General features: G+C 41.9%; 2 protein-coding genes across 3 annotated transcripts; one reads left to right on the top strand and one right to left on the bottom strand.

Moving 5' to 3' along the window:
- Positions 1-83: 83 nt before the first annotated feature.
- Positions 84-3,799, bottom strand: lgsn (lengsin, lens protein with glutamine synthetase domain). Of its 2 annotated transcripts, none has more exons than XM_026359866.1 (4): positions 3,659-3,799; positions 2,757-3,465; positions 1,849-2,024; positions 84-1,298 (listed from the first exon to the last, which is right to left on the bottom strand). In XM_026359866.1, exons 1-4 carry the CDS (start codon positions 3,680-3,682, stop codon positions 105-107), a joined length of 2,103 nt encoding a protein of 700 aa, XP_026215651.1. In that variant the 5' UTR covers positions 3,683-3,799; the 3' UTR covers positions 84-104. The 2 variants fall into 2 exon arrangements, with proteins under 2 accessions (XP_026215651.1, XP_026215650.1); XM_026359865.1 differs by having other exon boundaries at positions 1,849-2,015; positions 2,760-3,465.
- A 3,110-nt stretch (positions 3,800-6,909) lies between these two features.
- ptp4a1 (protein tyrosine phosphatase 4A1) lies at positions 6,910-13,488 on the top strand. Its single transcript, XM_026360380.1, has 6 exons — positions 6,910-7,075; positions 8,914-9,621; positions 9,930-10,022; positions 10,894-11,024; positions 11,621-11,695; positions 12,101-13,488. The coding sequence occupies exons 2-6, from the start codon at positions 9,517-9,519 to the stop codon at positions 12,216-12,218; spliced, it is 522 nt and encodes a 173-aa protein (XP_026216165.1). The 5' UTR covers positions 6,910-7,075; positions 8,914-9,516; the 3' UTR covers positions 12,219-13,488.
- Positions 13,489-13,658: the final 170 nt, after the last annotated feature.

Genomic DNA, 13,658 nt, shown 5'->3' with positions numbered 1-13,658 from the left:
GGCTGTAGTTGTACCTTTATTTTGAAGTGACTCTGAAAAATGTCTACAATCTATAAAAGGATAACACGGTATCAGTGTAATATATAAAATTAAAAGCTGCATCTCTAGATGAAATACTCCAGACACTTGTTCCTCTCATCATCCAGTTCTTGGGTTTCAATCTCAAACTTTTTCATGGCGATGAAATACTGAACAAACGGCTCTCCGAGGGCGCTGCGCATGACGTGGTCCTCACCAAGTGCTTCCAGAGCATCGTCGAGCTTCACAGGAATGGCAAACTCCTTCTGCTGACTGGGGGATCTGTTTAAACCACTCTCGACGTTCAGGTTTCTCCTGATGCCGTCCAGTCCTGCTGCCACTGTAGCGGCCAGCACAATGTAAGGGTTGGCCATGGCTGAGCCGAGCTTGTTGTCGATGTGCATCTCCCTCCCACCGTGACACTTCATATTAAAGGAGCTGCTGTTGTCATTGCTGCCACAGGTGGCGTACAGCATTCGTTTGGGGTCCTTGGTCGTCTTGGCTATGTGGCTCCGGCAGCCAAGGCCGGGTGACATCAGGCAGCTCAGAGCGGCAGAGTGGGTGAGGAGGCCGGCAAGCCACTTTCTGCCAATGTCAGACATCTCAGTCGCCTTCTCCCCACTGTGGAACAGGCTACGTCGCCCATTGGCATCCCATAAGCTGTGAGAGAGCACCCCGGCGTTGTACAAGCCATCATCGGTGAAGAAGCTGGCGATGTAGCTGTGTTTACGAGCCATTTCTTTGATGCCGGTGCGGAAGGTGAAGGCACTATCTGCAGCTGCAATCCCGAACTCTGGCCTCAGGTTGATCTCCATCTGGCCGGGCCCACTGGCAGAGGCGATGCTGTCTATATCTGCACCCATGCAGTACATGCTGTCTACCAGCTGCTGAAAGAAAGGAAGGTCATGGTTGCTCAGCAGGGTGGTAGCAGGGAACAGGAGGGTCTTCGGTCCAACCCGGTCTGGGGCTCCAAGGACACAGCATTCATAGGTGAAGGAGGAGTGCAGGGAGAATCCCAGGCTCTGGAGCTGGCCGAGAAGCTGCTTGGCAATAAGGCGAGGTGAAGTGCGGAGGGGGTTTCCTGTCACGGTGCAGGGGTCGCAGATGACCCGCGCTGTCTGCTCGGCCCAGGGCAGGACCTTGAAGGTCGAAAGGTCAGGGATCAGAAGGATGTCACTGCTGAAGTTTGCAGTGTTGACATGGTCCACTTCGTTGCTCTTGGGGCTCAGCGTCAGCTCCAAGTAGCTTCTTGGCATCGGAACCCCGTAAACTGCTTTCTCCTGCAGATGCAACATTATAAAGGAAGAAACAGAGGATGTGAAGTTAACAGCTGACTCTAAGTTACCCACAGTATAGATAGTTTGTCTATGTGGGACCTCAGACTGTCTAACTGTCCCGAGCGTACCCTTCCTTTAGGGTTAACTTATAGCTGCCCCCATGACCCTCAGCAGGGTCAAAAAGCAGTTAAGATGATGGATCTACATCATGTTACAGTATATCCTTTTTTTGTTATGCAGTTGCATCCACCCGGGATCTTAATTTGCACAAAGTCATTGCTCCTTGATGTTGTTGAGAAATGTGAAGCAACTAAATATCATTTTTACATCACTACAAATGTCACTTTCAAGGTGTTTCAAGGTACTTAACCCACAAATGAGAGAGTAATTTCATTCTTCTCATCTATGGTCAACTCTTCAAAACAATGAGAAAACAAACATTTCCCCAAATCCTTAACTATTAAAAATCACATTTCAGCCTTTTCTTGGCTGCTGCTGCTTCATCTAATCCCTAAGAAGGATGCATGGATTTCTAGACGGGTGAGGTAGTTACATGAAAGAAGCGGACAGGCACTGTCTTGGACCTGGACACTCCATGGAGGTCGATGGCCTCGAAGCGGACAAAGGTGATATTTTCTCTGGCAATCTGCTGCTTGATCTGCTCCATGTCTGCAATGAACCTCAGGTTCCCAGATATTACGACTGTGTCGTTCCCGTTATCTGTGGAAACATTATGTGTTTGAAACATCAGCAAAAACCACTGGTCTCAAATATGTAAAGAAGTATCTTCATTAAACTCAGATTACCCATTTTCTTCTGTCTTATTATCAGTGTTTTGAAGTGTATGGACATGTAAGAGAAGTTAAACAGATTCAATTTGATTCATTAACTGAGTGAAACTACGTCAGCTGTTTACTGCCAACAACTGTCCAGACTCTGAACTGCAGCTTTTAGAAACTGTCACCAGTAACAAGGCTGCCGATGATTTTTTAACTGTACTGTAAAATATCACACACATCTTCATGGATGTGTAATTGTAAGAAATTTAATTGAAAATATTCTAATAGTATAAATAGTATTTAACTCAAACATCCATTATTGGCTGTAACCAGTAAAAGCAACTTAAACCACAGTTCTAAATGTAAATGTCAAAATAATCATTAAACAATTTCTTTGATTTCTAATATTTGGCTGGAGATTCATATAAAGTCAATTTAGTTATGAATTATTATTATTATTATTATTATTAAAACAAACAGTACATTGCAGCTTTAACTATTATTGAAATGTCTACAAAAATTAAACAAACAATTTATGCTTCTAGTTAAAGAAAATATCTATATCTGAGATCTGAGACAAATCTTAATGTATCTGCTAAGATTATACTTTAGAACATTAAAATAAGAATACTCCTTCACTTATACCGAGCTAAACTTGTCTCTGATGAACCAGATCTTCACCAACCTGTATGAGAAGCTCCAGTCTCTCCCCAGGAAACACTGCTTTCAATTGTGTTTGCTGTGACTCCAGGCTGCCTATTTGTGTTTGCATCAGACCTGAATGAACTGGATGAATCCATGCTGGAAGGCAGCTGAATAGATGTGCTCTCTCTGGACCTGGGCCCCCTTCTGGAAGCATCAGAGTGGGGTTTGAAGGTGCTGAACAACCTGTGGGAGTTCCCATCATTCTGCCTTCCGTCGGGTCTTCCACCACCACCACCACCACCACCGCCGCTGCTGCTGCTGCTCGCATGAAGATACGTATACGGGCTTCCTGGCTTCCCCTCATCTCTTCCTCGGATGCTGAGCAGAGGACTGTCCCTCAGGATGGTCTTCAGCTCCTCCATGGTCTGCCTGGGAACACCCATCTCACCGTAGGACACCCTGGTCCCAGAGGACGCCTGTCTAGACCAGTCGTCCCCCATAGAAGAGTCATCCATCCTGGGACTGCTCGCCTGCTCTGGGGACCTGTAAGGTAGAGGGCCGATGGAGATCACAGTGGGGGTATCTGAAGGCATGGAGGCTCTAGGGGGAGAGTGGACGATGGAGGGACCCCCTCCTGTGCTGGTCCAGTCCACCGGAGGCGCGTATCTCCCAGTCACCCTCACTCCCTTTCTGTTTAGGCTCATCCCTGTTCCATCTATTTGGTCTTTGCTTCTACTCTGGCCCTCCTGGAAAAAGTACAATGTGACTCTCACGGTAAGAAATGAAAAGAATCACTGAAGAGTGGAAAGACTCAAATCTGCTCAAACACATTTAACAATAAAAAACAAGAAGACCCACAGAGCGAAGAATTAAAAACGTATGTTTAAAGTTTGTCCTGAAACAAACTCGAAATGAAAAAGTTAGATGTGGAGTTGTTACCTTGAAATCTTCAGAGTCATTCATTTCTTTGATTGTTCATGAAAGGTGATTTGGAAATTTGATAACCCTCATATGGAGGCACAGCTTCACTCGCACCTTAATTTTTATAGACAATTGGTACAATGGTGACTGATTAGAAATTTCTTTCAGCCCCCGAGCGCCCGCAGGAGACCAGCTGGAAACTGGCACCGACCGGCTGCTGGTAGACACTGAACCACTGCTGCTTTCAGCTCATTGGCTGCTGCTGGGGACAATTCAGAGTAGCTTTTGTGTCATTGCAAAGTGAAACTGCGAAGCTCAGCAGGTCTGTTTGTGCTTCCAGAAAAGTATTTATTCCAGAGAGATAAAAACACGGTTATGAGGCCCAGACAATGGCTGCTGGTGGTGAAGGTGTTGGCATTAAAACAGCTGCTGTATGAATGAAATCACTCGACGGTCTGAAAAATGTTTCCTTAAAAACTGATCAAAACATTCATGAAAGGCAACAGCTGCATTTTTCTGCTTAATTTGAGTTCCTACAGGCTTCTATGTTTTGATTTAGAGGGATTTAACAAAACGTGGTTGACGATAGGATCTCATTTAGTAGCAGAACTTTCAATAATGTCAAACTGCAGATTTCAGTCCGAGACTTTTAGCCAACACAGAACTGAGGCACCTGAAGTATTGTGACTACGTGATGCAGTCAAAAGCACCGGAACAGCTATTAAATGGACCTTCTACTGTTACTGCTATGGTACTATATGGTTTTACACAGATCCACTGATTGTTCCCGGTCTACAAAATTAAAACCAACGTTCTGTTGTGTTAATGTTGGAACTGGTATGTGCACTTCTTCTACTTATGTTAGACAACTTTGACTTCAACAGTAATGACTTGCAAATGAAACGTCCAATGACCTGAGAGAGGAAACTTAATTAGAGATCAGCTCTACATCTTGTGAGCTTTAACTTTAATGGGTTAGTTAATGATGCCGAGCGGGTAATCTCAGATAAAGGAAAACGACAAACTTTTGTAGAGACACTTCAGCTTTTACTTTATTCATTTCTTGTTTCTATTTAAAGTTTTTCTTTTGCTTTAGAGACACTGACTCCACATGTTTGTGCAAACCTTAATGACCCACAATCCTTTGCTTTCTCAGTCTGTAAACAGTCAGCGGGGTTGAGGTCAGGCGACTGTGGAGTGAAGAACACAACAGTGGACGCTCCCTGGTCTTTTTGGACTTGAAGTAGTTCTCAGTCTTGGGCTGTGTCTGGACTCATTATCCTGCTGCAGTGTGAATCCGTCTCGTGAAAGACGGTGACGTTTCACTGTCCACACGTTCAGTTTAACACACTTTGTTTCCCATCTTGAGAAGAAGTTTAAAAACTGCTGTTTGTCCTCTGAGATGTTGTGAAATATTATTTATTAATATTAATTCTGTAAAGAGCACAATTTAAACAGCCCCTAAAAGGTTGAAGACATTAGCACTGCTAAACCCCCTGGTGTTCTTTATTTAGTTAATCCAGTACCAATAATCAATCTATTTAACAAAGTTTGATGTATTGAGCTGATGCCGTGGTCATTTTGGTGCCTGATGCGGCTTTCGGTTATGGTACATGTACATCCAACCTGACATCAAAATCTGAAACAGCCTGTGGGGGATGAACATCATCACCTCCATCTGAGAGTGTCTGTTATATTTAATTATAGACTATCCATGGCAGTAAACCTAAGAGTGCCAAAGCGCCTGCAGCACTGGTGAAACTCCGCTTTAACTGTAGCTACAAGCAGCTTGTGCCAAGTTTCAGTTATATTCTGGATCATTTGTGGTGTTTTCTGTCCATACGTGGGAAGTGAAGGAGCATTAAGGCTTCAGCGGTCACCACCTGACCTACTGCTGCAGGCAGAGAGATGTCTGGACACAACACCTCACATTTTTAGGGTGGGGTTTCAAGAGTAATGTCAAGTTAGAGACAACATAGGATTTAGGAAGAAGCAAATGTTCCCAGAGTCTCTCTTCAAAATAGAGTTGAAGGTGTTTATTAAACTGAAAGGCTGGAGATGAGTAGATGACAACATAAGATTTATTTCAATTACTCAATCAGAAATGTGAAAATAAAATATAACAAAGTGTAATTAGATTACAGTTTTAATAAAGTGTAAAAGCACAGCTAAGAAACCAAACTTTACGTCTCACACAGTGTTATATTCTCACTATATGTGTAACTTATTTAAAGCAGCAGTCAAAACCTAAATACTGTAAACTGTGATGGTTTTGAATTTGAACTTCACCTTTAGAATTAGATGCACCTGTTGGAGCTCAGAGGATTCAAGTGTTGGCCAATGAAACTGGCTGCACAGACTCTAGTGTGTGAAGAAGAAACTTAGAAGATGTTGGAAACTTTAATCATCAATCTGCAGACCCCCATTTCAACTGAACTCCACCTTGTTGTTTAAACCAGTCCAGAGTACCACTAGTAGTAGGATCACAGTAGGATTAAGATAAGATTAACACTTTGTTAGTTACAGCAGATCAAGAGCAAACACACAATGTACAGAAGGTACAAAAATGCTTCTCTTAAATCAAAATAACTTGCCAATAATGAAAAGCAGCAAGCAGCAAATTGAAATAAAAAGTGGTTTACAGTGTTGTACAAAGGAGTTCTCTATGTGCAATAATGAAGCAGACACGTCGTTTGCAGTTTATTAGCAGCTACAGTGATAGTCAGTCATTAAATCATCTGTTCTGTTTTTGTTTTAAAGAGGTCATGGTTCAACTATAGGATCAGTTTGGGGTTCCCAAGCCTGGTCCTTAAGGACCTCCACTCTGTTTTTTCCAACTAGCCTGTTCTTCCCAGTGCTGATTACCTGGATCAGGTGTGTTCAGTCAACCAGAAGTTTGAAGATACCAAATGACGTCCCCCACTCCACCCTCATTTTCCTCCAGCTTCTGACTGAACACACCTGAGTCAGGTGATCAGCTGTAGGTAAGGCAGGAAAACAAGCAGGCTTGAGGATGGATGTGCTCATTAACCTGCAGCACTAAGGCACAGACTATTAACCGTCATTCCATCTTCACATTGCTATTGACTTATAATTGTGTCTAACTTGTTTCCAACTTATTGTTTAGCCTGTAAGTTGCACAGTTCACCATCCACTCTACTGTCCTCTCTGTTTATCTTATTTACCCTAATTTAACTACATCACACTATTTAGACTCCATAGAAAATACTGGCGTTTTATTTTGAAAGGTAACCCAGGAAGTCGCACTCCGCCGTCTGTCGGTTCGCCTGTTTCGCCTCAAACATCAGGAGACGTCGGCTCCGCTTGGAGAGCAGCACTCGGCTGTATGGTGAAGAACCGGTTATTATTCTTTACCTTTTTCTGGGGACCGTCTGTATGATTAAGCTACAGTCTTCAATGAGTAAGCATATCCCAGTAAGTATGCGGCTGCCATTTTGGTTCTTTTGCTTCGCTTCGCGTTGTAACGTTCAATCCGTTCGCTAACGTCTCCAGCTGGCCTTCACTTCACGTTTGTTCGATGAAATCTCGGCCTGGCCGGCACGAACCCGGCTAAATCCCCGTGTGACTCTCCCTCTTAACGTGTCATCTGTTACTCGGGCTCAACACAAACGTGCTAAAGTGAAGTTTGTCCCGGTTATTTAGGTGTAGTCCCGGGGTTAGCGTGCTGTTCGTCGCGGTTAGCGAGCGGCGGTCGGATGCGGAGCACGGGCCGGTTCTTGCTAACGTGAGTTGCTCGAAGTTTTTGCCGCATTAAACCGACGCATTTTTATGTGAAATAAACCAAAACAAAAAATGAGCTTTTCCTGGTGATTCCCCACATGTTGTACCTCGTTGCTCGTTTAACGAGGCGCCGTGTTTGTCGCCGTAAAGCAGCGTGCGGTCCGAGCCTCTCCCGGCGGTGACAGCCCTGTAGGCCGCTGACGCGATGTGATGGCGCCCAGACTATTCTCACACAAAGGGCACTTTAAAGCGTTGTAATGTCACGGATTAACACCGTGTACGTTTAAACGACTACTTCTACCTTTGTGGTATCTTATATCTCTGTGTATCTTCTCCTTATTGATCCGTGAACCGCTCCCGTTTGTGCACTCTGCGGTGTTTTTTACCAAATGCTGCTGTAGAGCCGGAGAAGACCGGATTAACAAAGCGGACCTGAGCCGCTCAGACGCGGTGAGAAGCTTTTCCACCAGGTTAGACCCTCAGGTTGGACCCTTCACCTTTAATCTAAGGGTGAAAACTAACTAAAAAGCAGTGAGAGATGTCAGATTTACTGAGCTGATGATGATGATGATGATGATGATGATGGCAGACCCTGCTGAAGGCCTCATGTGGTTGACCTACATGTCAGATGACTCGTCCTTTCTATTGTACCAGCAGCTGCTCCCTGTCTGTGGGACACTGCCACTTGGCTTTTCATTGTCCTCCACGTTTTTCCCCTGTCTAGTTTCCTGTGAGGCGTTTAAGGTCATCTGTGGTATTTGGGTGGATTATTTTAGCAGAAAATATTGTCACACCTACACCTGCTGAGCATCGACATAGAAATCCAGTCTTACATTAGTGTCGTACTAAAAATGGTAAACTGACAAGTATTTACTCTTTATGATGAAAAACTGGAAATTCTGTTACTGTTTTATTTTAGGTTAGAGTTTTAAAATCTCTGAAACCCATTTAACAACATTATCTGATGTTTTCTTCTTTGGATCATGATTTTAGACAAATCACAATCATCTTTGTCTACATTGTCTACATTGACAACGCAGAAATATCACAGTACAGAAGCTTTTTATTATATGTCAAATACTCAATCATCAACCAAAAATATCAGATGGCGATCAAACACTAAACTACTGAAGGAATATGGAAAAAGACAGCATATAGATTTATAATGATAAAGATGACGCAAATTCTTTAATTTCTAAAGGAAATTAAAATGTTTGGTTAATACGTTTAAATATTAACAGTTTGCTGTCAGTAAAATATATTAAAAATTTGTTAAAACTTTTTAATATTTTAATAACTTGATACTGAATTTATCAAACTTACTTGTAGTACCTCACTGCTACACATCTGCTGGAACACAGCAACAAAAAGTAAAACTAAATGTGCTCTGATGTCATGCTTCAAGCTGAGTTATTTTCCAAATAACAATGCCTCTTTGACACATTTCTTAATGCACTAAAACTCTGTGGTCTTAAATTCTGTGTATTTTAAAAGCAGCCTCTTCTTTCTTTGTCCCCGTCTGTGTCCTACAGCAGTTCTGTGGTGTTCTGGGTCACACATTTATGGAGTTTCTGAAGGGCAGTGGGGACTACTGCCAGGCTCAGCACGCTGCCTATGCAGACGAGTGAACAGCCGAACTCGCCATCGATCCCACGCACTTGAGCCACAGGAGGGACCCCGGAAAGTTGGCAGGACCGGGACGCCTCCTAGAACCAGCGACAACTCGGCCTGGATGGGGTAACTCCACCCGCTGCACACTGCCCTTGTCGGCTTCCGCCTGGCCAGAATCAAGGTGGAACCAGCCTTGTTTTTTTTTTTCTTCCTTTACTTTTGTTTTATTCCAAAGGAGAAAGTTTTGAGTTACATTTCTGATTGTCCTCCTTTTTTCGGTTGCCCCAAATTTCCCAGTTTACCTGTTGCAACCTTCGTTTTGTGTGTTTGTTTTTTGTTCTTATTTTTTTACGCCTTGCCAACCTCGAAGAAGACCGGAGGAGTTTTTGTTTCTGGGTATCCTGAAGCTTGTTGGACATTTGTGTTTGACATTCCCTCCGAGTTTAACTAAGTGTTTACATTAGCGTTTTTACTCTGTGGAAGACTTTTGGGTTTTTTCATTATTTTTGTTACATTGCGTCACAATGGCTCGTATGAACAGACCGGCCCCTGTGGAGATCACCTACAAAAACATGAGGTTCCTCATTACCCACAATCCCACCAATGCCACCCTGAACAAGTTCACTGAGGTGAGCCACGGTGTCATTCGCGTTTTATTCAGTGGTGTTTACAGGGAGTTAGTTTCTAGAACTGTGTGTTCACATTGAAGAAGCATGAGGACAAAGATAATGTATTGAGAATTATTTTGGAGAAGATAAGTGTTGAAGATAAAGTAAAGGACAGGACTGAGTTTAGTAGAAGGAACTTCACATGTAAACACATAAGTTAAAGCAGTTTAGAGAGCAGAGTTTTTACGATTTACATTTTTTACATATTTGTGGACGGCTTCTTTTTCTGCCTGTTTACTTTTTTGTAACAGTCTGATGTATTTTTACAGGAGCTGAAGAAATATGGAGTCACCACCGTGGTGAGAGTTTGTGAGGCCACCTATGACGCCACCCTGGTGGTAAAAGAGGGAATTCAGGTGTTGGTAAGTTCAAATCTCTCAATTCTTTACTCTTAATGCTTAAAACCAGACTGAATGTAATTTTTTTGTTTTGTTTTTTGCTGTTTCTCTTTATTTTCTAACCTAGACAGTAAGTTTTATTTTATTAAAACTGTCCATTAATAAAACCACCTAAATCTACTGACAATGACGAACTCGAGGCTTTTACTGAGTTGACAGACTCAATTGCTTTTCAGACATTCACAGGTGTTTGATTCAAGGACTTGTGATGCTCACATTTCTTCCAGGTCTAATCTAAATCATCTTCATCTAATTAGAGGGAATCGTGACTATTTGTGTATTAAATTTATGTCTCCAGCAGTTAAGAGTTATTTTCTTTACTAACGAATCTGCTGATTTTTGCTTTCAGTTTTAGTCTATAAAAACAGTTCATATTTAGTTTATATTGATGTAAAACGGATAAAAGAAGCAAATCTTCACCTCTGAGACGTTTGAAACGGCTCGTGTCTGTCAGAGTTTATTTTCTGTCCATAACTAATGAATTAATTGACTCATTGTCTCAGCATTAATTAAACTATCAGCCAGTTCCTTCTGACCTTGGAAGAAATTCAACAGCACTGCAGCGTTGTCTATTCAGATTCATCTATTGATATAAAATAAAGACAGTAGACTGGTCCTAAAAGCATTTAATATAAACCTAATTAACATATTTAAAAAAGCAAGTTAAAAAAAAACAAAAAAGGGGGGGGGTAAAACACTGAAGCAAAGGGAAGAACACCCTCCAACCATCCCTCCCCCTACAATAACATTTTTCTTTCCCTGCTGCCGGTTCAGCCCTTTGTTTTTCTTTCTGGCCTGGTGATGTAATTTCCCTCTTTCCTCTCTTCTTCTGCAGGATTGGCCCTTCGACGATGGTGCTCCTCCCTCCAACCAGATTGTGGATGATTGGCTGAACCTGCTGAAGCTGAAGTTCAGGGAGGAGCCCGGCTGCTGCATCGCTGTCCACTGTGTGGCAGGACTGGGGAGGTGAGCGCTGCGTTCGCAAAAACTGAGATGTTATGATCTTATCAAATAAGATAATGAGTCAGACATCATCTGTCATTTTCTTCAGTTCTCCTGTCTGATACAGAAACTGAACAGTTTCTGGTTTCAGCTTCTAAAACATGAGGATTTGCTTCTAAAATGTCTGTCCCTACATCCTGAGCTCCAGGAAGTAGTGACAGGCATTTCTTAATCAGTCTCTTGTGTATTTAATTGAAGCTTCATCATAAATGTCATTAATGCCAATCTTTGATGTTTGTATGCTTTTTATAAAATGGTGATAAATTTGCTCATTGCTTTATTCAGTGGAATCTCATGATCAATCTCAGGATCATGACGTTTTGTTCCATGTGCGTTTGCTTAATTTAAATAACCTGCCAAGTAGGTTTGTTTCCATCCTGCCTTCAGCTCCCTCAACTTTTAAGTTGTCTTCTTGAAGCCTTTAGTCGTAATTGAACACAGATACGAAGGTTGTCTATTTTTAAAACCATGTCCATGTGTTAAATTGAACTCGTTATGGTCATCGACAAAGACACACAGCTTTTAATAAAGTATTCTCGTACTCCCTGTTCCCTCTGCAGAGCTCCTGTTCTGGTCGCACTCGCCTTGATAGAATGTGGGATGAAATATGAAGATGCTGTCCAGTTCATTCGACAGTAAGTTCACAGGACTGTTTTAATTAGAAAAGTCGATACCACCTCCTGCTGACAGTGAAACACCATGTTCAGTCGAGCCTGGCTGGTGCTGGATTTGTATTTCAGTTTGAGATCATCCTGCTTTTTGTGACGCATTCCTCACTGAAACGTGAGCAGGAATGGATGAGTCATGCCTGTAAATAGCTGAGATATCACATAGTGAGATAAGAGGCTGAGTAATGAGTGCTTTTCAAAACTGTGTGTCATCACTTGAAATGTTTATGGGTTTCACATGTTGGCTTTGAAATAAGTTAGATTTTAAAACATGATCCTGTGGCTTTGGCCCAGCAGCCGCTTTGAGAAAACATATCTGTAAATGTTAAATACTTTTTAAATACTGAATTAGTCTCTTGTTAATTTTTCCAGGAAGCGCAGAGGAGCGTTCAACAGCAAGCAGCTGTTCTACTTGGAGAAGTATCGTCCAAAGATGCGCCTGCGCTTCAAAGATTCCAACGGCCATCGCAATAACTGCTGCATTCAGTAGAGCCAAACCCTGAGCCACGCCAACCCCACACAAGTTCACCACAGAGTTTGATTCAACCTTGCTAGCTTATTGCCTGGCAGGCTTGTTTTCTTAGTCATTGTGTTGAAGTATTTTTATTTGGGAAACCATGCTCGGTTATTGAACTGTTCCCTCTTCAGGTTCAAAATCAAGTGTCAAAAAAAGAGTTGTGAACCGGAACCACGGTGTTTCCTCTTCATGTGCCCGAAAACTGAAAAAAAAAAAGAGAAAATCGAAAGGGCAGTGCTGAGTCGTGTATTATTGTAAGATGTTGGATTAATCGTTTTCTATAAATCACATCCCAAAGATTTAGATTGACCAGTGCATTGAAATTAGCTGAGACTGCGCTGAACAAAAACAGACGACACTTAGAATATTGTGTGCGCAATTATCGTACGTCCCCTGTTCAATTCTACGGTTCCTAACTAGAGTAGACTGACTAGAAAGAGGTTTGCCTTCCTTCAGATCAGATGGTTCATCCATAAATGCCTTACAATCGAAATGGAACAAAGGCAATCGAGGCGGGAGGCGACTCCCTCTGGCATTTGGAAAAGGTGTTCCATTTTTCTACTCGGAACAAAAAATAGTTGCCTTTGTCTTGTGCAGGAAGTCTTACACACACACACACACTTATGTCCTTTCAGTAACTATTTTTTAATATAAAACGCTTAATTGTTGCAATATTTGTCAATTGAAAGTCTAGGAACTTTTACTTTTTTTTTCTTTACCCTATCAAACCTTCTGTTTACTAATTAACTGCCATGTCCAAAATATATATATATTATTTTTTTCGCTTCAAACTGGACTTCCAACGTCTGCGATATTTTGTAAGCCTTTTTATTTGATGTCTGTAACTTAAGACTTGGATACTTGATGATTTTATGTATTTGAAAATGTGTACTATTATTATTAGGTTGGCTATTTATACTATCAATGGATGTGTGATTTAGTACCGTGAGTGACAAAGTTGTACCTGTTCACCAACTTGTGAGAGTACATTAAAGGATACACTGAAAAGCAGCAAAGAGAAGACGTGACGGCGTGTTTGGTTTCAGTGGTTTTGGGGTTGATATAGGAAAAAAAAACGGCTTTTTGTTTTCAGCTGCACTTCATCGGCCGATTGATCAGTCCACATCAGTTTAAGGAAGTAACATCTGCATCAATGGGTAGAAAAACATCTAAATGTGTTTTTTTTTTGTTTGTTTGTTTTTTAATGGATACCACGACATTAAAGAACAGGATTTGAATTGAACAGATGATTTATTTTTTTTTTGTTTGTTTGTTTTGCTCCGACTTCCACAGACTGATTGGAGGTGTGCAGAGCTGGGAATGACCAGTCATGTAAAGATAAGAGCATCACGTACATTCTCATGTTCAGGAGATACATCTGTTTCAGGAGTGCATTACAGAGCGTCTTTACAG

Source organism: Anabas testudineus, chromosome 1 (assembly GCF_900324465.2).
Source record: "Anabas testudineus chromosome 1, fAnaTes1.2, whole genome shotgun sequence".
Classification (NCBI taxonomy): domain Eukaryota; kingdom Metazoa; phylum Chordata; class Actinopteri; order Anabantiformes; family Anabantidae; genus Anabas; species Anabas testudineus.
The sequence above is the reverse complement of the archived record's forward strand: the minus strand, read 5'-3'. Positions and strand labels throughout refer to the sequence as shown.